Raw genomic sequence first — 24,844 nt, forward strand, 5'->3', positions numbered from 1 at the left:
AACATGCTTAAGTTAGTGTGCCAGAACACCAAGGTTAGCTTTCTAGCATGCTAACAGTTAGCATGTGTCAAGTACATAGTTGTATGACTGTGAGGTGTTCGACTGCAAAATTGTCTTAAAAAGTTAGCACACTAATGTTAGCGTTTTAGAATGCTACCAGTTAGCATATGTCAAGTATTAAGTGAGGAGTCTAAGGCATTTGTCCCCAACCTTTTTGTAACTGCGGACCGGTCAACGCTTGAAAATCTGTCCCACGGACCAGGGGGTTATTTTTATTTTATTTTTTTGTCATAAAAAATACAATCATGTGTGCTTATGGACTGTATCCCGGCAGACTGTATTGATCTATATTGATTCTTGTGTTTTTTATGTTGACTAGTGGTTAGAGTGTCCGCCCTGAGATCGGTAGGTTGGAGTTCAAATCCCAGCCGAGTCATACCAAAGACTATAAAAATGGGACCCATAACCTCCCTGCTTGGCACTCAGCAACACGGGTTGGAGTTGGGGGTTAAATCACCAAAATGATTCCCGGGCGCGGCGCCGCTGCTGCCCACTGCTCCCCAAGGGGATGGGTCAAATGCAGAGGACAAATTTCACCGCATCTAGTGTGTGTGTGACAATCATTGGTACTTGAATCTTTAATCTTAATCTAATTTAAAATATATATATATATATATTATTTCTTGTGCGGCCCGGTACCAATCGATCCACGGACTGGTACTGGGCCATGTTCCGGTGGTTGGGGACCACGGGTCTAAGGCGTTCGGCTGTAAAACTGGCAAAAAAAAGTTAACATGCTAAAGTTAGTGTGCCAGAACACCAAGGTTAGCTTTCTAGCATGCTAACAGTTAGCATGTGTCAAGTACATAGTTGCATGACTGTGAGGTGTTCGACTGCAAAATTGGCTAAAAAAGTTAGCACACTAATGTTAGCGTTTTAGAATGCTACCAGTTAGCATATGTCAAGTATTAAGTGAGGAGTCTAAGGCAGTGGTCCCCAACCTTTTTGGTCAACGCTTGAAAATCTGTCCCACGGACCGGGGGGGTATTTTTATTTTATTTTTATTTTTTTTGTCATAAAAAAATGCAATCATGTGTGCTTACGGACTGTATCCCTGCAGACTGTATTGATCTATATTGATTCTTGTGTTTTTTATGTTGATTTAAAAAAAAATTTAAAAATTTTTTTTTAAATTTCTTGTGCGGCCCGGTACCAATCGGTCCACAGACTGGTACCGGGCCGCGGTTTTATTTTATTTATTTATTTATTTTTCATTCGCACAAAAAGGTTGTTTCTTTCTGTTATTAATATTCTGGTTCCTACATTATATATCAATATATATACAATACAGTCTCCAAGGGATACAGTCCGTAAGCACGCATGATTGTATTTTTTTATGACAAAAAATAAATAAATAAATAAATACCATACCCAACAGTGTTGGGTAAGCGTTGACCGGTCCGCAGTTACAAAAAGGTTGGGGACCACTGCTCTAATGTATGAAAATGGCCCCCGCATGAAAGGTTTGGACACACCTGCGCTAAATGAACATGTTGATACAAGTCAACCATCCAAACGCTGAGGAATACTCAATAAACATTTATTTTCAAACCCTTTTAAGAAAAATAGACTATTTGTCTTTATGTGACGTCTCTACAGTAGTTAGTGCGGTAGTTAGCGTGCAGCTGCGGGCACACCTGAAGTCGCCACGTGACAACTGCCAATCAGAGTGCGTCTTTACATTCAGAGAACACGCCCGCCTGTGAGCGGGAGTGGGCGGCGGCCACCTTGCCGACGACGTCACAGTGTGGACTGGAGCGGCGGCTCGGGGGGTCACATGACGTGCTTCTGGATGCCGGGCGTGAACTCCTTGGCGTGGGGGTTGAGGTTGCTGCTGGTCTGCACACACGACACGGCCATGATGACCCAGCACCCCCAACGCCACGCCTTCAATAACCTCCCAGAGGAGCAATCGCATTCATTAAATGACACGTCTATTACGCACATGAATGTAGTCCTGGGTTTGACTTTTGGATCATTTTGAGTCTTAGTATTTCATTTTTATGATGAAATGTGTTGGTTATCATTAATTACTTGCAATCGCATTAATTACAAGACATCTATTACGCCAATGAATGTAGTCCTGGGTTTGACTTTTGAATAATTTTGAATCTTAGTATTTGATTTCTATGATGAGATGTGTTGGTTATTGATGACTTGCGAGAGGAGCAATCACATTAATTACAAGACAGGTCTCTATCATGCACATAAATGTAGTCATGGGTTTGACTTTTGGATCATTTTGAGTCTAAGTATTTCATTTTTATGATGAAATGTGTTGGTTATCATTAATTACTTGCGAGAGGAGCAATCGCATTAATTACAAGACACGTCCATTACGCACATGAATGTAGTCCTGGGTTTGACTTTTTTGAATAATTTTGAATCTTAGTATTTCATTTCTATGATGATATGTGTTGGTTATTAATGACTTGCGAGAGGAGCAATCACATTAATTACAAGACAGGTCTCTATCACGCACATAAATGTAGTCATGGGTTTGACTTTTGGATCATTTTGAGTCTTAAGTATTTCATTTTTATGATGAAATGTGTTGGTTATCATTGATCACTTGCGAGAGGAGCAATCGCATTAATTACAAGACATCTATTACGAACATGAATGTAGTCCTGGGTTTAACTTTTGAATAATTTTGAATCTTAGTATTTAATATCTATGATTATATGTGTTGGTTATTAATGACTTGCGAGAGGAGCAATCACATTAATTACAAGACAGGTCTCTATCACGCACATAAATGTAGTCATGGGTTTGACTTTTAAATCTTAGTATTTCATTTTTATGATGAAATGTGTTGGTTATCATTAATTACTTGCGAGAGGAGCAATCGCATTAATTACAAGACATGTCCATTACGCACATGAATGTAGTCCTGGGTTTGACTTTTTTGAATAATTTTGAATCTTAGTATTTCATTTCCATGACGATATGTGTTGTTATTAATGACTTGCGAGAGGAGCAATCACATTAATTACAAGACAGGTCTCTATCACGCACATAAATGTAGTCATGGGTTTGACTTTTGGATCATTTTGAGTCTAAGTATTTAATTTTTATGATGAAATGTGTTGGTTATCATTGATCACTTGAGAGAGGAGCAATCGCATTAATTACAAGACATCTATTACGCACATGAATGTAGTCCTGGGTTTGACTTTTGAATAATTTTGAATCTTAGTATTTAATATCTATGATTATATGTGTTGGTTATTAATGACTTTCGAGAGGAGCAATCACATTAATTACAAGACAGGTCTCTATCACACACATAAATGTAGTCATGGGTTTGACTTTTAAATCTTAGTATTTCATTTTTATGATGAAATGTGTTGGTTATCATTAATTACTTGGGAGAGGAGCAATCGCATTAATTACAAGACACGTCCATTACGCACATGAATGTAGTCCTGTGTTTGACTTTTTTGAATAATTTTGAATCTTAGTATTTCATTTCTATGATATGTGTTGGTTATTAATGAATTGCGAGAGGAGCAATCGCATTAATTACAAGACATGTCTTTATCACACACATAAATGTAGTCATGGGTTTGACTTTTGGATCATTTTGAGTCTTAGTATTTCATTTTTATGATGAAATGTGTTGGTTATCATTAATTACTTGCGAGAGGAGCAATCGCATTAATTACAAGACACGTCCATTACGCACATGAATGTAGTCCTGGGTTTGACTTTTGAATAATTTTGAATCTTAGTATTTAATATCTATGATTATATGTGTTGGTCATTAATGACTTGCGAGAGGAGCAATCACATTAATTACAAGACAGGTCTCTATCATGCACATAAATGTAGTCATGGGATGCACATAAATGTAGTCATGGGTTTGACTTTTAAATCTTAGTATTTCATTTTTATGATGAAATGTGTTGGTTATCATTAATTACTTGTGAGAGGAGCAATCGCATTAATTACAAGACACGTCCATTACGCACATGAATGTAGTCCTGGGTTTGACTTTTTTGAATAATTTTGAATGTTAGTATTTCATTTCTATGATGATATGTGTTGGTTATTAATGACTTGCGAGAGGAGCAATCACATTAATTACAAGACAGGTCTCTATCACGCACATAAATGTAGTCATGGGTTTGACTTTTGGATCATTTTGAGTCTTAGTATTTAATTTTTATGATGAAATGTGTTGGTTATCATTGATCACTTGAGAGAGGAGCAATCGCATTAATTACAAGACATCTATTACGCACATGAATGTAGTCCTGGGTTTGACTTTTGAATAATTTTGAATCTTAGTATTTAATATCTATGATTATATGTGTTGGTTATTAATGACTTGCGAGAGGAGCAATCACATTAATTACAAGACAGGTCTCTATCACACACATAAATGTAGTCATGGGTTTGACTTTTAAATCTTAGTATTTCATTTTTATGATGAAATGTGTTGGTTATCATTAATTACTTGGGAGAGGAGCAATCGCATTAATTACAAGACACGTCCATTACGCACATGAATGTAGTCCTGTGTTTGACTTTTTTGAATAATTTTGAATCTTAGTATTTCATTTCTATGATATGTGTTGGTTATTAATGAATTGCGAGAGGAGCAATCGCATTAATTACAAGACATGTCTTTATCACACACATAAATGTAGTCATGGGTTTGACTTTTGGATCATTTTGAGTCTTAGTATTTCATTTTTATGATGAAATGTGTTGGTTATCATTAATTACTTGCGAGAGGAGCAATCGCATTAATTACAGGACACGTCTCTATCACACACATGAATGTAGTCATGGGTTTGACTGTAGGATCATTTTGAGTCTTAGTATTTCATTTCTATGTTGAAATGTGTTGGTTATCGTTAATTGCTTGCGAGAGGAGCAATCGCATTAATTAAATGACGCGTCCCAATTACGCACATGAATGTAGTTCTGGGTTTGACTTTTGGATTGTTTTACGTCTTAAGTATTTATTTTCTATGCTGGAATGTGTTGGCGAGGAGCATCACAATAAATCAATGACTAGTCATGTGCGATGGTACGTTAAGTGTAGCTATATTCCTGAAGCCTTAAGAGCCGCGCTTGTCAGTGGGCTTGTTTGTTAGCCCACTGGCTAGTGTAACTATGACATGATGTCTTCAAAGAAACGGCGGCCTCACCGCTGTGTGTCCGTGGAGCTGATTGCCGGGGGGGAGGTCTCTGGACGGAACAAACCACTCCCACTCCTCCTCGTCAAGCATCTCCTGGAAACATCTCTCCATGAAGTCTTCCTCCCACAGCTCCTCCTCCACCTGCGTGGGGGGGGGGTATGTGTCACTCTGGCGCCGTGACGTCATCGCCGACAGGTGTCACCCACCTGCCTGTTGAACTCCTCCTCGTGCTCCATCCACATGTACTCCGCGAAAGGGTTCTCCTGGAGGCTGCTCAGCGTGACGTCATCGCCGAGGTTCTTGTTGGAGTTGACGTGGCTCAGCCTGGGATCTTTCATAATGTCGTCTCGCAGTGGCCAACGCTATTAGCCGCACGGCCCCGCCGAACAAACAAGTGTGACGTCAGCAAACACGCAAGGGGTCTACTGGAATGTTGTTTACCTGTCAAACGACGTGCTGCTCCCGGAAAAGACAAACAGTCAAGTCGAGCTCGCCCTGTGTTGTAATGGCCGCCAGGCTTCTGTTTGTTTACTCGGTGACGTCACGCGGTGCTCGCTTATGATTGGCTAAGTCGCAGTGTTGCCTTCACGGACCAACTGTGGGTAGAAACAAACAAGAGGCACGGCGTCGGATCAAAGATAACTTCCTCATCGACCAGTTTCGAAGTTAAATAGATAGTATTTGACGTATACAACCGATAGATTTAATTTTCTGTGAAAATACACTGTCATTTTCATAAACGACTGCAGTACTTTACTTCACATCATTACCCGTTGCCACAAATTCGCAAATGCGCTGTCATAAGTGTAAACGTTGAGAATTAAAAAAAAAAAAAAAACAGATGTCAGAACGTACGTCATTACTTGTAAAATCTTCAAATCTTGTTTGGACCCAATGGCCAAAATCAAAGCGAAACAAAAAACCATAGACATCTGAAAAGTAGACGCAGCATTGCCTGCTGTGACGCGAGAAATTCGGCCGCCATCTTGAAGTGATGATGAGGAGCCGGCGAGCAGCCTAAAGCAGTGGTTCTTAACCTTGTTGGAGGTACCGAACCCCACCAGTTTCATATGCACATTCACCGAACCCTTCTTTAGTGAAAAATAAAATGTTTTTTTTTTTCAAATTCAAGACAAAGTTATATGTTTTTGGGAACATATTCTAAGTAACAAAGACTTAATTTAGAGTTATTTGGTTAGGGTTAGGGTTAGAGGGTTAGGCTTATAATAAGGCCATGCCGAATAAGGCATGAATAATTACTTAATTATGACTAGTTAAGAGCCAATATGTTACTAATTTGCATGTTAATAAGCAACTTAATGGTGATAATGTTCCCATACTAAAGTGTTACCATGTTTTTTTAGTGGTGCACAAAATGAACCGTGCATGAACATCACTTTGTACAAAGAACAAAACCAACACAGTGCATAAACTCACAACAAATTACACACCTGCAAATCAGTGTGACTTTTGCTGTTGCCATATCCGTAATACGCCGATAGGGAAAAGTTTTTATTTACACGATGAGTCGGGTGTGTCTTGACCTCCGCCGACTCACCGAACCCCCAGGGTTCGATCGAACCCAGGTTAAGAACCACTGGCCTAAACTGACAGTTGACAGGTAGAAAACAAAGTTGGTGTTCAGCATTTTCCTGCTCAAATGAGCGGACTGTTGAAAATAGGAATCAGGAGATTACTTTTCACAGGTAAGATTTAACATTATAACGTCCTATTGGTTGTATTTTGTGAAAATAATATGTGAGTGTGAATGTTGTCTGTCTATCTGTGTTGGCCCTGCGATGAGGTGGCGACTTGTCCAGGGTGTTCTAGCTGAGATAGGCTCCAGCGCCACCCGTGACCCCGAAGGGAATAAGCGGTAGAAAATGGATGGAATACCACAGAGTTGAGAAGAAGCAAAGATCTTCAATAGTACTGAAATCGTAGCCGCTAGCAAACAAGAGTATGACCATAATAGAATTGCTTGTCAATAATATTAATTACATTTAAAAATGTCATACTTTAATAACATAAAGCTGAAATAAATGATGAAGATAAAGATTGTTAGGACCACAGTCCAGATTGTGTGTGTGTGTGTGTGGGGGGGGGGGGGGGGGTATAGACTTTCAGGTGTTTATGTTTATATTTAAGTATTTGGCAGACGCTTAATTGTATCCAAAGCGACATACATAAAAAATACATATAAAACAATCACTGTGAACATGATCATTTAAGGGAAGAATGTAATACAAAATATCAATACAAAGTGTCAAAACAGAATAAACTCTGCTGCTGCAGCAACAGAGATACAGTCTATAGGTCCCTAAGATATATAGATATCTAATGTATCCATACATTGTTTATGTAGGATATAAGCATGTATATATAACCTAATCATATTGTTTCTTCAATTTAAAAATAGCTGACCGTTTTTTTCCCCCTTCTCTGGGATTACATTCCCAGTTTTGATCTCGGACGTCTGGTCACTTATAGCATATAAGAATATTCTATTACTGTTAAGCCAACTATGAATAATAAAACACGCCAAAAAATGTGTCATTTATCATAGCTACACGTATGACAAAAATCAGCGTGAAAATCAGTGGTATTCAGTGAGGTAAGATTAATTAAATGCGCTGACGGTTCATTGCTCCTGCCAAATGAATTGCACTGGGGGGAGCAGATCACCACTCTAAGATGGCGGCCCCGCGTCTCGTCAGCCCCAGTAGGCAGTAGCGCTCGATGCTGCGTCTACTTTTAAGATGTCTGTGCAAAAAACGCTCACATCCGCCGTGATATCGCGAGAGTTTAGCGCGAATGCACACGCGTTCGTTAGCATCTTTTTCCGAGTAGCGAGGTAAGAAAATCTCTACTTGTGGCATTTTTTCCTTATTTACTCTACGTTTTACTGTCGTGTTTATTGAAAAACTGTTGAGTCGTTATCTCCTCTACATTTTACTGCCGTGCTTATAGGAAAACATGAGATAATTAATGGAGTAACCGCCCACATTAGCTCTCGGTATAGGCATTGTATGTTAGCTAAGGCCGACGTTAGCATTGGTGATGTCGAGCTAAGCACTGTAAATGTCATTATTGCAACCTCTTAATGCGCATACTTTAGTGAATAATGGAAGACTAGTTAGTATCTACTGCTTCAGCGTAGCTCGTTGTTAACATAGGTACTTGCTAACTTATCTACAGCGCTATGATTTAGCATAACTACTTGGGAACAGAGCTACTTGTTAGTCTAGCTACGGATAAGAGCTAAGTTTTAGCCTAGATACTGAGGCACAGAGCTAAGTTTTAGCCTAGATACTGAGGAACAGAGCTAAGTTTTGGCCTAGATACTTAAGAATAGAGCTAAGTTTTAGCCTAGCTACGGAATAGAGCTAAGTTTTAGCCTAGCTACTTAGGAACAGAGCTCAGTTTTAGCCTGGATACTTAAGAATATAGCTAAGTCTTAGCCTAGCTACTTAGGAAGGGGGCTAAGTTTTAGCCTAGCTACGGAATAGAGCTAAGTTTTAGCCTAGCTACTTAGGAACTTAGCTACTTGTTAGCCTAGCTACGGAATAGAGCTAAGTTCTAGCCTAGCTACTTAGGAACAGAGCTAAGTCTTAGCCTAGCTACTTAGGAACAGAGCTAAGTTTTAGCTTAGCTACTTAGGAACAGAGCTCAGTTTTAGCTTAGCTACTTAGGAACAGAGCTAAGTTTTAGCCTAGCTACTTAGGAACAGAGCCAATTTTTAGCCTAGCTACTTAGGAACAGAGCTAAGTTTTAGCTTAGCTACAGAATAGAGCTAAGTTATAGCTTAGCTACTTAGGAATCAAGCTAAGTTATAGCCTAGTTACTTAGCAATAGAGCTACATTTTAGCCTAGCCACTTGGGAAAAGGGCTACTTAGCAATAGAGCTATGTTTTAGCCTAGCTACTTGGGAACACAGCTACTTGTTAGTAGTTAATTGGGAACATATCTACATTTTAGCCTAGCTACTTGGGAACACAGCTACTTGTTAGTAGTTAATTGGGAACATATCTACATTTTAGCCTAGCTACTTGGGAACACAGCTACTTGTTAGTAGTTCATTGGGAACATATCTACATTTTAGCCTAGCTTCTTGGGAACACAGCTACTTGTTAGTAGTTAATTGGGAACATATCTACTTGTTAGTAGTTAATTGGGATTATATCTACGTTTTAGCCTAACTACTTGGGAACAGCGCTATGATTTAGCTTACTTTGTTACCCAACAGCTACTTTAGCTTAGCTTCCTGTGCGTGGAATGCTGATCCAGCTTGAACAGTCCATTGTTGTTGGATCCTTTTTCTTTCAACGTTATTGACCTGAGACGTTTCTTGCATTATCAAATACGTCTTGTGGTCACGTGACTCTCCTTTTCTACATCAAATGTCCTTGTCCACGTAAGGATATTATTTCCTCCTCCTCCTCGTCTCAGCTCCAGTCTGACTTTTGGGCCTGCTTCTGTAGCTTCAATGGCTGTGTGTGTGTGTGAGTGCACGGCAGAGTGTCGGTGGTCTTTGTGGACACGGAGACCACCTTGTCTACTTGTCCTTCATTGTCTTTCAGGACTCTGCTTCCCTTTTTGCTCCAGACTACTTGAACTTGCAGGGATCCTTCCCACCGGACACATCTTGAACATTTCTCGTCCTCTTGCCTCACAGAACCTTTGACTCCCCCCTCCGGCAAGCGTCTCCACTTTGTGGCGCCATGTCTCAGAGGTCGCAGATGGATGGCGCTCAACAAGGCTTCGCTGCGGGTCGAGGGCTCCTTGCCGCTGCAGAGACTCTAAACTTTGGCATGAATCAGATGGCGGGTGGGAATTCTGGGGGGGGCGGTGGAATGGAGGGCCAGGAGAGCAGCTCCCGCATGTCCCGGGGTGGTGGCGGCCAACTTGGCAGCACCATGAAGCTTTTCGCCAGCTTGGGGCTGTCGCCCTCAGATCTGGATGCTCTGGCCCAGATTCCCGAGGAGGACATCAGTGTGGAGACCCTGCCGAAAATCCTCATGCAGCTCAAGAACCGCAAAGGGGACATGGGGCGGGGAGCATCCGCCATGTCCTCAAATGAGTCCTACAGAGGCGGCGGCTGGGACAATGAGGGCAGGATGGGCGGGACATCTTTGAATCAGGGGTCTGGCCTGTCAGATTTTGGTTTCACTTCCCGGCAGGAGGTCTCCCTCAGCCGCGGGCTAGGCTTTAATTACGGCGGTCCCGGCCTGGGAGATGGCGGCAGAGGGAGGTACTCCTCCGAGCTCTCGCACCAGGACTCCTACGGCAACATGCAGGGGGCGTCTATGTCCCAGTCTGCCTTTTTGCAGAGGAGGAGTGGCTCCCCGTCACAAGGAAAAGTTCAAGACTTCTTGGGAGTCCTGCCCCCCATGTTTCCTCACGTGTGCTCTCTTTGCGACTTTGACGTGCATTCCACCATGGTGAGTACCGCCACGCCTCCCTCCGCAGTCACACGGGACCTCAGAGTCGCTGCTCCATCCCATTTGTCCTCTTCCCGTCACAACTTTTTGTCCTTGCACACCTAATGCTAAAGTACAATCTTTGTAAACACAACTACTACTACACTCAGCCGGGAACGCGTGGTTTGTGGTGGCGGCGTAAGCTCGAGTGTTGATTGTGTGTGTGTGTGCGTGCAGGAGTGGAACCAGCATACAAATGGCCTGCGACACACGGAGAACAGGCGTTTGCTGCTCAACATGTGAGTCTTTACGCACGCATGCGCACACACACACTTTGTATTGACCTCCTCTGTGACCCTGCAGATATCCTGAGTGGGACCCAAATGTGGCTTCAGGTCGAAGGTAACACACACACGTTTTGGGAGCATTGGCGTGTTGCTCACATGTTGTATGTGCTCCAGCAACCTCATGGAGTCCACCAACATGTCAGCAGGGTTGCTCGGACCGCCCCCTTCAGGGCCTGGATCGGCAGCCGGGACGATGTCCAGTTGGGGTGAGACAGATCTTTCCTGGGTTGCTGTCAAGAATTCTATACTGACCGCGTTTGTTTGTTTCAGGATCGGGAATGGGATCAGGAAGGGGTTACGGAATGTCCGGGAACCAGTCAGGACACCAATCTGGACCAATCGTGGTCGGTCTTTGTTGATGTTTCATCTTATACACATTAGAACAAAGGTGCCCAAATGTTTTCGGCAGTAAGCCCCGGACTAACACATCAAAGGATGCGGGGGAAATTTTGGTAGATTCACCTTCATAACCAGGCCTGGGCAATTATTTTGACTCGGGGGGCCACATTTAGAGAAAAAAATGTGTCTGGGGGCCGGTGTATCTATTTTTAGGAGCACTAATACAAAACCTCACAATAATGTCTGATTGAATGCTAAAAACGTTATGACAGACCGCCTTAAAAAACATAATGGAATTTTAAATTTTTCTATGAACGATAAAACACTGAATATTGACAAAATATGAACGTCACACCCCCTTTCGATCGACCTATTTTACAATCAAGTGAAACGCAACAAAAATGCAACAAACGGTGAAATATGAACGCGAAGGGTACAAAATAAACCCACCTACAATCTGATGTATGTGATGTATCACTAAGCTTTAGAACTTTGTTGTGAAAATCTCCTTCCGTGTCTGTGGAAACGCTTCCCGCCCACACTGCTTGGTGCCTTATCTGAGCTGCTGTGATGTAGATGACCATAGCTACTAATTAGATGACCATAGTAACTAATTAGATGACCATAGTAACTGGTATATCAGCAATAAGTGCAGATTCCAACCATTGAAATACTTTGTATAGTTCAAGACTTGCGGTCATTAGAAAACATCACTGCACATCATACACTTTCCATCTTAAAGATCTAAAAAAATTATTTGGGAATGTCCGGCCGGCCAGATTGAAAAGCTTAATGGGCCGCATGTGGCCCCTGGGCCTTAATTTGCCCAGGTCTGCTATACACTATATTGCCAAAAGTATTTGGCCACCCATCCAAATGATCAGAATCAAGTGTCCTAATAACTTGGCCCGCAGTGATAGGTGTATAAAATCAAGCACTTAGGCAGGGAGACTGTAAAGCACGTCGCCACTGGACTCTAGAGCAGTGGAAACGCATTCTCTGGAATGACGAATCACGCTTTTCCAACTGGCAATCTGATGGATCAGTCTGGGTTTGGAGGTTGCCAGGAGAACGCTACATTTCAGACTGCTTTGTGTGGAGGAGGAATTGTAGTGTGGAGTTGTTTTTCAGGAGTTAAAGTATCAATGATTGTCACACACACACTAGGTAAGGTGAAATTTGTCCTCTGCATTTGACCCATCCCCTTGTTCACCCCCTGGGAGGTGAGGGGAGCAGTGGGCAGTAGCGGTGGCTGCGCCCGGGAATCATTTTTGGTGATTTAACCCCCAATTCCAACCCTTGATGCTGAGTGCCAAGCAGGGAGGTAATGGGTCCCATTTTTAGTCTTTGGTATGACTCGGCCGGGGTTTGAACTCACAACCTACCGATCTCAGGGCGGACACTCTAACCACTAGGCCACTGAGTAGGTAGAGTTGGGCTGTGCCCCTTAGTTCCAGTGAATGCTTTGAATGCTCCAGGATACCAAAACATTTTGGACAATTCCATTCTCCCAACCTTGTGGGAACAGTTTGGAGCGGGCCCCTTCCTCTTCCAACATGACTGTGCACCAGTGCACAAAGCAAGGTCCATAAAGACATGGATGACAGAGTCCGGTGTGGATGAACTTGACTGGCCTGCACAGAGTCCTGACCTGAAGCCGATAGAACACCTTTGGGATGAATTAGAACGGCGACTGAGAGCCAGGCCTTGTCCACCAACATCAGTGTGTGACCTCACCAATGCGCTTTTGGAGGATAGGTCGAAAATTCCTATAAACACACTTTGCAATCTTGTAGACAGCCTTCCCAGAAGAGTTGAAGCTGTAATAGCTGCAAAAGGTGGACCCACATCATATTGAACCCTGTGGGATGGTACTTCAAGTTCATATGTGAGTCAAGGCAGGTGGCTAATACTTTTGGCAATATAGTGTATACCGTATTTTTCGGAGTATACGTCGCACCTGCCGGAAATGCATAATAAAGAAGGAAAAAAACAGTCGCACTGGAGTATACGTCAAATTTTTTGGGGAAATGTATTTGATAAAAGCCAACACCAAGAATAGACATTTGAAAGGCAATTTAAAATAAATAAAGAATAGTGAACAACAGGCTGAATAAGTGTACGTTATATGAGGCATAAATAACCAACTGAGAACGTGCCTGGTATGTTAACGTAACATATTATGGTAAGAGTCATTCAAATAACTATAACATATAGAACATGCTATACGTTTACCAAACAATCTGTCACTCCTAATCGCTAAATCCCATGAAATCTTATACGTCTAGTTTCTTACGTGAACGAGCTAAATATTATTTGATATTTTACGCTAATGTGTTAATAATTTCACACATAAGTCGCTCCTGAGTATAAGTCGCACCCCCGGCCAAACTATGAAAAAAACTGCGACTTATAGTCCGAAAAATACGGTAGATATTTTTTCAAAGAACTAGAAAATGCAATTTCAGTAGAAAATTTCTGTGAATGCTGAAGAGCCAAAGCCAAACTAAAATGCTAATAGATAGCACAATCCCCAGATAGCATCAAAATAAGAGCACAATGAGCTGAAAACACTAGCACGGTAACGGTACTATGATGACATGTTAATAGCATGCTCATTTTAGCATTGGTGAAATACCAGAGTATATGACACTCAGGTGTACACTTGCTAACTTAGTTTTTAAAGATAGCATGTTAATGTTAGCATGGTAAAATGCTAATTGTAATGTATTACGCTGAGGTGTGTACCTGAAAAATTTGTTTAAAATGCTAGGATGCTAACATTAGCATCCATCTAGTACCAAAATGAGTGAGGTGTACACCAACAACAACAAAAAAAAAGCTAGAATGTTAAGAGGTGTCATTGGTCAGTAACAAAATATTTGACGCTGAGGTCTATACCAGCAAATTTAGCAAAAAAGATATCATGCTAATATTAGAATGCTAACAATTGCGCATCCATCCAGCCATTTTCTACCACTTGTCCCTCTCGGGGGTCAGGGGGGTGCTGGAGCCTATCCCAGCTGCATTCGGGCAGAAGGCGGTGTACACCCTGGACAAGTCGCCACCGCACAGCGTTAAACAGGCATGTGATTTTTCCGTCTAAAGTCGGAATTCCGTCTTTTTTAAGCTCGGGGGAAAAAAAATTATCTCCCGTTTTTCCGTTTTTTTTCGACCCTAAATCAAGATTCGAGACGTAGTTTATATTACGCCGTAGTTGATTGGTCGATATGTTCCTTGTGACCAATCAGGACATCTGTTATGAATGATGACGTTAATAACGTCATCATTCATAATGGTTAATACGGTCATTTTCCATATGTAAACAATGTCGGTTCTCGAGAGAAAGGACGCTTTACGAGTAAAAGAAATTGATAAACATGTCAAAAATAAGTTTCGATGGGACTGGATGGAAAGGGAAATCACTGATACTTTTGGGAAGAAGAAAGTTACGACTTTGTTCGGTGATTTTATTCGGAAAATCGATCGTCCCGGTGTTGTACCGAAATCTGTTACCCATCGGAATTTGTAACTCCAGGGGGCGATGTTCCCATGGCGTTTGTTTGATGGTTAAACGGCAAGCCCAAGGAGGAGGAGAAGAAGAACACTTGCGTAAATGGCGTAAACTATCCTTAATGCTGAATATGTGTAATTTATTAATGCTGTCAGAATTTCAGCATTAATAAATTACACATATTCTGGAAATCAATGACTTACTTTCAATATAGTATGAGTCCATTGTTTCAGCTGTTGATTCTCTCTCACACACATACATTTTCCAATATAGATAAGGATAGTTTACGCCATTTACGCAAGCGTTCTTCTTCTCCTCCTCTTTGGGCTTGCCGTTTAACCATCAAACAAACGCCATGGGAACATCGCCCCCTGGAGTTACAAATTCCGATGGGTAACAGATTTCGGTACAACACCGGAAAGGTTTTGTGCACGTGGTGTCATGATAATATTGACTATGGATCACGAGGTTTCAAGGCTTTGGAAGTACATGCGAAACGCCAAAAACGTATGAAACAACTTGAAGCAAGGAAAACAAACTTTTCACTAGCTGGTACTTTTGGATGTCAACCGAAAGTGAGCAAACCTTACGGACTTCATCTTTTGTTTACATCGACAACTGCCGTAGACATCGAGAGGAAAGATCCACCCACTTCAGTTGCAGACAGGGTTGTTAATAATGAGGTAAGCTAAAAAATATTTGCTTGCGAAATACGCATGTTTGTTTTAAATATTAACCAATTATTGCTTTGCGGAATATAAATGGGTTTTTCTAAAAATAAAAAGCCACGTGAAAATATATTATGAAATTACAGAAATTCAAAGAGTCGCATTATTGATTCCAGTTAACAATTTATTTGAAATAAATTTGCATATAATACTATTTTGTAATATTAAGTTCTTATGTAGTCTGTTGAAACTATTGTCAGTGGTGTAACAATCTTGAAGGTAAATATTTTCACACTTGTTTCATGCAATATGTCAGTTATTATATTATATATATATATATATATATATATATATATATATATATATATATATATATATATATAAAACATTATTATTATTTCCTATTTTCAAATATGAGTAAACAATACTAAACATGTTTAATTATTTTCATAAATGTATATCCTATTTTTGCGAAAAGAATGAAATGTTTACATTACATGAACTGAAGTAATGTGGTAATACTGTAAATAAACTGTAGATAATAACACTGATCAATGTGACACCTGTGGATGTGAAATGAACACAAGATGTAAATATTAGTGACTAAATACTGTTGGGACTGAACCATATACAGGTAAAAGCCAGTAAATTAGAATATTTTGAAAAACTTGATTTATTTCAGTAATTGCATTCAAAAGGTGCAACTTGTACATTATATTTATTCATTGCACACAGACTGATGCATTCAAATGTTTATTTCATTTAATTTTGATGATTTGAAGTGGCAACAAATGAAAATCCAAAATTCCGTGTGTCACAAAATTAGAATATTACTTAAGGCTAATACAAAAAAGGGATTTTTAGAAATGTTGGCCAACTGAAAAGTATGAAAATGAAAAATATGAGCATGTACAATACTCAATACTTGGTTGGAGCTCCTTTTGCCTCAATTACTGCGTTAATGCGGCGTGGCATGGAGTCGATGAGTTTCTGGCACTGCTCAGGTGTTATGAGAGCCCAGGTTGCTCTGATAGTGGCCTTCAACTCTTCTGCGTTTTTGGGTCTGGCATTCTGCATCTTCCTTTTCACAATACCCCACAGATTTTCTATGGGGCTAAGGTCAGGGGAGTTGGCAGGCCAATTTAGAACAGAAATACCATGGTCCGTAAACCAGGCACGGGTAGATTTTGCGCTGTGTGCAGGCGCCAAGTCCTGTTGGAACTTGAAATCTCCATCTCCATAGAGCAGGTCAGCAGCAGGAAGCATGAAGTGCTCTAAAACTTGCTGGTAGACGGCTGCGTTGACCCTGGATCTCAGGAAACAGAGTGGACCGACACCAGCAGATGACATGGCACCCCAAACCATCACTGATGGTGGAAACTTTACACTAGACTTCAGGCAACGTGGATCCTGTGCCTCTCCTGTCTTCCTCCAGACTCTGGGACCTCGATTTCCAAAGGAAATGCAAAATTTGCTTTCGTCAGAAAACATGACTTTGGACCACTCAGCAGCAGTCCAGCTCTTTTTTCCAGGGTCAACGCAGCCGTCTACCAGCAAGTTTTAGAGCACTTCATGCTTCCTGCTGCTGACCTGCTCTATGGAGATGGAGATTTCAAGTTCCAACAGGACTTGGCGCCTGCACACAGCGCAAAATCTACCCGTGCCTGGTTTACGGACCATGGTATTTCTGTTCTAAATTGGCCCGCCAACTCCCCTGACCTTAGCCCCATAGAAAATCTGTGGGGTATTGTGAAAAGGAAGATGCAGAATGCCAGACCCAAAAACGCAGAAGAGTTGAAGGCCACTATCAGAGCAACCTGGGCTCTCATAACACCTGAGCAGTGCCAGAAACTCATCGACTCCATGCCACGCCGCATTAACGCAGTAATTGAGGCAAAAGGAGCTCCAACCAAGTATTGAGTATTGTACATGCTCATATTTTTAATTTTCATACTTTTCAGTTGGCCAACATTTCTAAAAATCCCTTTTTTGTATTAGCCTTAAGTAATATTCTAATTTTGTGACACACAGAATTTTGGATTTTCATTTGTTGCCACTTCAAATCATCAAAATTAAATGAAATAAACATTTGAATGCATCAGTCTGTGTGCAATGAATAAATATAATGTACAAGTTACACCTTTTGAATTCAATTACTGAAATAAATCAAGTTTTTCAAAATATTCTAATTTACTGGCTTTTACCTGTACAGTGATTCATTAGGATAATTGGGTTATGTATGTTCTATTAATGATGTTTTCATGTCTTTAAACACTAAAATATTTTCTTCAAATGGTGCTGTCTTTGTTAATTTTAGCATGTTAAATTGGTGAAAAACCAGGATCTTCGGGGGGCGTTACCCCCCTTGTCCCCCCCCACCAGGGCGCCTGGACCTGGCTGGGGGCCTTCGTCCCCCAGACCCCCGGAAGTTTTTTCAGTCTTTTTCATTGTGGTCAAATCACATGCCTGGTTAAAGAATGAGCTACAGGCCACAAATTGCCCCGAGGCCGCACTTTTCTGTGGGTTCAGATCAGGGGATGCTGTGGTTTGTGCAGCCCTTTGAGGGCGACACAAATAAACTTTAATTGATTGACTTGGGACACCCCTCTTTTACATCATGAGTTCTATGGGGAAAATGTGAGTTTGGTGATGAAGAAGTGAGATGTTTTCGCAGGTGAGGAGCAGGGTCGTGGTGGTCAATTATAACAGGAAGCCCCTCAGCAACAAGACTTTGTTTGCCTTCACGGAACCTTTCGGGCGTCTGCAGGAGCACCTGGTCCTCAATCACAAGGTACACACGGCGGCCACGCCTGCTGTGGACGTTCGCCTTACCAGCAAAGTATTGATGATGCATTGTCCCGCATGTGTCCACAGGCCTTCTTAGAGATGGAGCGTCACGAGGACGCGCAGGACATGGTCAACTACTACCAGCGGAACCCAGCTACACTCTACGGGAAGACTCTCAACTTCTACCTGTCCAAATCGCTTATGGTCATTGAGGTGAGGCCACCGGATGGAACACTCGCACCTTCCGCCGCCAAATATTGACGCGCCCGTTTTGTCGCACCCATAGAAAAACAAGCGAACGTCAGACAGGACGGGCGACGGGCAGTCCTGGGAGGGCAAGGTTGAAGGCAGTAAGGTGGTGTTCGTCTCCAACCTGCCCAGAGAAAAAGAGGAGAGGGACGAGCTGCTGACCATCGCCGCTCGCTTCGGCACGGTCGAGAAACACCTCTTCTTGACCAACCAGGTGATACCCGCACATGCTCTCTGTCACTTCCTGTCCACGCTAACCCTGATGTGTCCGCCAGGCGTTTATCCAATTGGGGACGTCAGAGGATGCGGAGATGATGGTGAAGTACTACACCGTCAACCCCCTCACCATCCGAGGACGACCAGTCGGAGTCTACATGTGCACCAAGTACAAGACCCTCAAGTAAGTCAAAACACCTGGTTGCCATAGCAACATCTCGACATCAACAAAGGGCTCAGGTGCACGTTTCTCCTTCTCTGACGCAGACTCAGCCGCAGATCGGAAAGTGCTGCAGGGAATGGTAGCTGGGGCGGAGCATCAAGAAACACGTCTCAGTCTCCTTCCAGGAGCAGAGATGAAGACAGCAGAGCCCAATCTTCTCCGGAAGATGAAGATGAAGAGGACAAGGAAGGGGAGGAAGTGTCTGGAGTTGTGGAATCGGAGGAGGAGCATACAAGTGAGGCAGATGCAAAGGAGGCGGAGCCCGAGGAAACTGAAGACCGTGTTCAGGAGAAGGTAAGCGGTCCGACGGTAAAACATGTAGGCCTCGACAAGACCCCTGTTCTCAATGGTTGCATCATCCCAGGGTCCTGATGATAAAGATGATGTCACGGCGGAGACTTTGGCAGATGTGGGTGGTGCTACCGTGCAGGCTGAGGGTGGGGAGGAGTCGGAGAAGCAGAAAACAGAACCAGATCCAGGACCAGGAAGTCCTGTGGAACATGAGCCTGAGCAGGTAGCTTCTGCAAGGAGACACCTGTCACACTGCTGTAGGGCTGGGCAATATGGCTGAAAACTAGGGATGTCCGATGCCTTTGTTCAACCAACCTTGCTTCCATACTTCCGCTTTCTTCCGACAAAGAAGAAAAAAAATAGAAGATTTTGTCAAATGCTTTTTTCAATGATATCGATTACATACATCGTGATACTGCATGTATTGGTATCGTTTTATGAACCAGCCCATCACTGTTTTGAGGTCAAAGTTTAAAGCTCACTGCTGGACTTGTCAGGATGACGACTTCCTGGAGAACATGGACGAGTTTGTGACGCTGGACGAACTCGCTGATGATGAAGAGCAACTGGCCGGAAACGAAGGACCGCAGTCTGAGGGCATCGGTAAGCTGTCACATGTCTGGTGTCAAAGAGACGCTTAAATGTCTCATCTTTTGTCTCCTTCCTCCCTGCAGACACGTCGAGGAGAGGGGTATGTATCTGCACGACTTCTGACCCCAGTGGGAACGATGGGAAGTGACCTGTGACCCTTGTTGTCCCGTCAGGGGATGAGGGTGGTCAACGTGGTGGGTTTCAGACGAGGATACAACTTCCTGAATGAGTTGTTGGGACTGGCCAAACCTTTTGGGAAGTTGGTGAGGCATCTGGTCTTGGACCGGAAACCCGAGGTAGAGTGGATTGCTGACTCGGAGACTCGCACCTGCTGACAGCATTCTGACCGATCGTCTCCTTACTTCCTGCCAGGCCTACCTTCAGTTCGCCACAGAACAAGAAGCGCTGGCGATGGTCAAGTTCTACAACAGTAACGTTTCTGCGTCCGTGTGCGGGCGCCCGGTGAGGGTCAACCACTCCATGACGTACCCGACCATCAAGATGCAGGTCAGCCCCTCTTCTCGAACGCCAACCTTGTTGGCGGTGGACCGACCTGACTTCCCGTTCTCACAGCGCAACGCCAGCCGGGTGGTGTACGTGGGTCAGCTGCCCAACGGCAAATATTCCGACAAGGACATCTTCCAACTGGCTGAGCCCTTCGGCAAAGTCCGAAAGTTTTTCCTTAACCGGTTCAAGAGAGAGGTAAGGAACCGTCGGTAGAACATGTCGCCGCAGGCCAACGAGTAACACGTCTTGTTCGCATCCTGGTGCAGTGTTTCCTGGAGATGGAGAGGGCGGAGGACGCGTGTGAGATGGCAGAAGCTTACACATCCAACCAACCAAAGCTGAATGACAGACGACTGCTGGTGTACGTGAGCAGGAAGTACACGCACCTCAAACATGGGTGAGTTTCTTCTTCTTAGAGACCAGACACAGTACTACTTTTTTGTATTGTGGCACTTCCTGTCCGATTAACTGCTTACTCTTTGTGCAGACATCCATGTCCCAGCAAGAGGGATATGAGTAGCTCGCCTTCGAGGTCAGCCAAACATCCCGAAGAAGAACCTCCAGTCAAGAAAGCCAGGAAACAGGAAGAGGAGGCGGCGGTCAAGGAGGATGTTGAGCCATTGAAACAGCAAGAGGAGGAGGCGGTCAAGAATGATGAGCCAATGAATCCTCAAGAGGAGGAGGCGGTCAAGGACGTTGAGCCAATGAACCCTCAAGAGGAGGAGACGGTCAAGGACGTTGAGCCAATGAAACAGCAAGAGGAGGAGGCGGTCAAGGACGTTAAGCAAGAGGAGGAGGTGGTCAGGGACTTCGAGCCAATGAAAGAGGAGGAGGAGGTGGTCAAGGACGATGAACAAATGAAAGAGCTAGAGGTGGAGGTCAGGGCGGATGATGAGCCAATGACACCTCAAGAGGAGATATCCGTCACAGACAAAAAAGAGCAACTGGAAGCCCAGGATGACGAGGCACTCGTGGAGGAAAAGGAGCACATGAAACCTCAAGAGGCGGCGGCAGTCAAGGATGAAGAGGAGCAAATAAAACCTCCGGCAGAGCAGGAGGAAACGAGACCTCTGGATGTAGAGGAGAAAGAAGTCGACATCACACAGAAGGTTCCGGATGTTCCACACCAGAACCAGAAAGTAAGTCTTCATCCGGATTACACTTGTCTCAAACTCGTGACTTCAGACTTTTACTGGATGCGTAACAGTGCTTCGCCACCCACCGTCTGGCAATCCTCACCGCCGTTCTGTCGCGGCGAAATACTGCAGACTTTTACCAGATCTGGTGTAATCACGTGACAAGGGGGTTGTAGTAAAGCCAACCACAAACGGTTCTATCCTTCTAGAGGAGCGGACGCACAAACTTGGTCCTGCCACAATGTCAATTCGCAATCAGTACCCACTGGTACTGGCCATCAATCTGCCAATTTAAGTCTGTGAAGGCATGAAATTGACTCGTGGAAAAGATGACAGTTTTGCCTTGCAGAACCAACCTTTTTTTTCAAATTATTTTTTAGCAAGCGACAACAGTAACATCATCCCGAGCAAGCTTTGCACACACGCACCAGTCTTATTCAACTTGTAACCAGCGCCCGTATCCCCCTATAGCTGCCCGAGATATGCCTGATATAGGATTCTTTAACTCTGGACCTCAAAAATCAGTCTGTCCTCATCCATTTGTGTCAATGAGGTGAGATTAGATCTAGAGATGTCCGATAATATCGGACTGCCGATAAATGCTTTAAAATGTAATATCGGAAATCATTGGTATGTTTCAAAAAAATGTATGACTTTTTAAAACGCCGCTGTGTACAAGGACGTAGGGAGAAGTACAGAGCGCCAATAAACCTTTGCATGCCGGCCCAGTCACATAATATCTACGGCTTTTCACACACACAAGTGAATACAAGGCATACTTGGTCAACAACCATACAGGTCACACTGAGGGTGGCCGTCTAAACAACTTTTAACACTGTTACAAATATGCGCCACACTGTGAACCCACACCAAACAAGAATGACAAAACACATTTCTGGAGAACATCCGCACCGTAACACAACAGAACAAATACCCAGAACCCCTTGCAGCACTACCTCTTCCAGGACGCTACAATATACACCCCTTGCCACCCCCCTCCTCATGCTGCATGTCCCAAATTCCAAGCTGCTGTTTTGAGGCATGTTAAAAAAAATAATGCACTTTGTGACTTCAATAATAAATATGGCAGTGCCATGTTGGCATTTTTTTTCCCATAACTTGAGTTGATTTATTTTGGAAAACCTTGTTACATTGTTTAATGCATCCAGCGGGGCATCACAACAAAATTAGGCATAATAATGTGTTAATTCCACGACTGTATCAGTTGATATCGGTAATTAAGGGTTGGACAATATCGGACATCTCTAATTAGATCCTATATCTTTAGTCCTTGACCTTTTACTTGCTGACTTCATGTGCGTCCCTTTCAAAGTGTGAAATACGATCCGCCTTGGAAACCAAAGTATTTTATTCTGAAAGTAAACAGGATAATTTGTTTGTGTATGACAACACAAGCGAATTTGCGCTAAATGGATCCGTTTGTTACGGCAACCTGGTCGATATGGCAATGTGTGGAAACTGACCCTTTGACCTAAAAACAGAAAAAGACAGCCGCCGTTTTGCTTCCAGTGGAAACCCGAAGTTAGCCTCAAGTCCTTAACGAGTGTGTCATTGTGATGCAGCTGACCGAGGGGGAAGAGGTCGCCATAGAGAATTCTGCCAGCCAGACCGCCCCGCCAGCTGAAGCCAACCCGCACGCCGCGTCTCTACCACTGCCGCCGTTTGACGCCAACAGACCAATCGGTGAGCCTCCCCAGGTGTAATGGCGAAGGCGCAGGTTGACGTGAAAGTGTTTGTGTGCAGGGGTGGAACAGGTGAAGATGGGCTACTACTGCCGCGTCTGTCTCCTCTTCTACTCCAACGAGGAGACGGCCAAGAATACGCACTGCCGCAGCCGGGCGCACTACTACAAGCTTCAGGTGAGGCTCCGCCCACATGGCGTCCAGTGAGAAGGCGGGGCTACTTATCACCATAATTGTTTCTTTCTAGAAACATCTGGAGAAGGAAAAAAGCAAGCAGGAGAAGAAAGGAGCCAAGACGTCTGCGTGACCTCGTCTTCAAACCAACAAGTCGACTTTTGTTCATACTTATTTTATTTACTGATTTAGACTTTGCTTTATTACAAATATAGCGACGTATGTTGTTGTCCTGCTAGCAGTGATGTGATCTAGTCACACTTCCTATCTATCTAAATGTGAACAAGGGTTCGGGATGGGATGATAGGCGGAGGAGTCGGCAATATTCAGCGTTAGTGATTTATGTTGGAATGTTTTTCAAAAATAAATGTTTTACTCTTAAATTTGTCACATGGCTTTATTGTGAAAGGAATGGGAAGTAAAACAAATAAAAAATTTCATTCAGCTCACAATTTTCATCTTCTCCTGAAATGACAAAAAGGCAGATTAAAAAGTTGATTTACACGCACACACTTCTTGATACTTGTATACAGTGCTACCTCAGAATAAGAATTTCACTTGTTTTCTAACAGCTGCTACTTTGACACACACTTGGGGCTAAAAAAAAACAATGTGTGGCTTATTGAAATTAATCGGTGTTTGCCCCCACCAGAACATAGCATACCTTATAAAAAGAAAACAATAGAATGTAGTGTGTACAGCTATGGTAATGCGTACATTCGCACCCACCTGCACAAATGTAACAATCAAAATAAATATGACTTTTTTTTTGTTTACTAGGGCATGCATATATAATATGCATTAGTTTGAACATTTAAAATCAACGATAATAAAAAGGAGATGCTTGGAAATAGCATAAAAATGCCCCAAAACGCGATTCATAGCGTTACTTTTTGGTGTAACCATCATGAGCGTTCTGTTCAGGTATATTTATTTTATATTTTGATAAATAATCATATTTATGTATTACTAAATTTAAATAGGTATTGATCAATCTTTAAGCTGTGTGTATTTGATTACAGTTTGCTTTTGACATCTTATTTAGAATTGTAGTTGAAACTTTTACATCCTTGTGTTGCGCTCATGATGGCGTAACTAAACTAGATTTCATTTAATGATCTTATTTTGAATAGTTATTCCCTTTTTTACATTCGGTAAATTTAAATATTCATTTATAAACATTGAATACATTTCAAATATCAATAAAATGCAATTGCCTTCATCTTATAGGGTAATGTTTAGTTACACCAAGTCATGAGCGTAACACTAAGCTTCATCACTTTGAGTTGTAATATCTCTAATTCTGGTGGTGTTTTATGCTTTGTTCTTTTTGGAACATGTACTATACATATAATACAATAAAGTCCCATATAAAATTATGTTTCTAGCAATACTTTAATTTTGCCTTTGAAAGTAACACTCCAATGTCCATTAGTGGAGCTGTACACTAGTAGAATCAACTAGAG

At 42.6% G+C, this 24,844-nt stretch overlaps 3 protein-coding genes across 8 annotated transcripts in view; 1 reads left to right on the top strand and 2 right to left on the bottom strand.

The window, feature by feature from the left end:
- Positions 1 to 1,586: 1,586 nt before the first annotated feature.
- LOC133644989 (polyadenylate-binding protein-interacting protein 2-like) lies at positions 1,587 to 5,811 on the bottom strand. The gene is made up of 4 exons (XM_062039775.1): positions 5,655 to 5,811; positions 5,420 to 5,575; positions 5,223 to 5,354; positions 1,587 to 1,899 (listed from the first exon to the last, which is right to left on the bottom strand). The coding sequence occupies exons 2-4, from the start codon at positions 5,549 to 5,551 to the stop codon at positions 1,834 to 1,836; spliced, it is 330 nt and encodes a 109-aa protein (XP_061895759.1). The 5' UTR covers positions 5,552 to 5,575; positions 5,655 to 5,811; the 3' UTR covers positions 1,587 to 1,833.
- A 2,136-nt stretch (positions 5,812 to 7,947) lies between these two features.
- On the top strand, positions 7,948 to 23,769 carry LOC133644914 (matrin-3-like). 3 transcript variants are annotated; one of them, XM_062039671.1, is made up of 21 exons: positions 7,948 to 8,067; positions 9,794 to 10,654; positions 10,871 to 10,932; positions 10,997 to 11,035; positions 11,095 to 11,186; positions 11,251 to 11,324; positions 18,176 to 18,292; positions 18,376 to 18,501; positions 18,575 to 18,751; positions 18,813 to 18,937; positions 19,021 to 19,270; positions 19,341 to 19,490; positions 19,765 to 19,870; positions 19,942 to 19,958; positions 20,032 to 20,154; positions 20,231 to 20,560; positions 20,632 to 20,762; positions 20,853 to 21,504; positions 23,085 to 23,205; positions 23,266 to 23,381; positions 23,452 to 23,769. In XM_062039671.1, exons 2-21 carry the CDS (start codon positions 9,935 to 9,937, stop codon positions 23,509 to 23,511), a joined length of 3,588 nt encoding a protein of 1,195 aa, XP_061895655.1. In that variant the 5' UTR covers positions 7,948 to 8,067; positions 9,794 to 9,934; the 3' UTR covers positions 23,512 to 23,769. The 3 variants fall into 3 exon arrangements, with proteins under 3 accessions (XP_061895655.1, XP_061895653.1, XP_061895654.1); XM_062039669.1 differs by having other exon boundaries at positions 8,032 to 8,067; positions 9,889 to 10,654; XM_062039670.1 differs by lacking the exon at positions 7,948 to 8,067 and having other exon boundaries at positions 9,889 to 10,654; positions 20,231 to 20,365; positions 20,432 to 20,560; positions 23,452 to 23,768.
- LOC133644913 (zinc finger protein 638-like) overlaps positions 23,655 to 24,844 on the bottom strand; it is a 58,609-nt gene continuing 57,419 nt past the window's right edge. For 2 of the 4 annotated variants that reach the window (XM_062039665.1, XM_062039666.1), the window contains exon 22: positions 23,655 to 23,843. In XM_062039665.1, coding sequence (XP_061895649.1) covers positions 23,820 to 23,843 — 24 coding nt within the window. In that variant the 3' untranslated portion in view covers positions 23,655 to 23,819. The remainder of the gene's footprint in view (positions 23,844 to 24,844) is intronic. The other 2 variants (XM_062039667.1, XM_062039668.1) reach the window with 2 other exon arrangements.

The sequence above is a fragment of the Entelurus aequoreus genome, linkage group LG28 (genome assembly GCF_033978785.1).
Source record: "Entelurus aequoreus isolate RoL-2023_Sb linkage group LG28, RoL_Eaeq_v1.1, whole genome shotgun sequence".
Lineage (NCBI taxonomy): Eukaryota > Metazoa > Chordata > Actinopteri > Syngnathiformes > Syngnathidae > Entelurus > Entelurus aequoreus.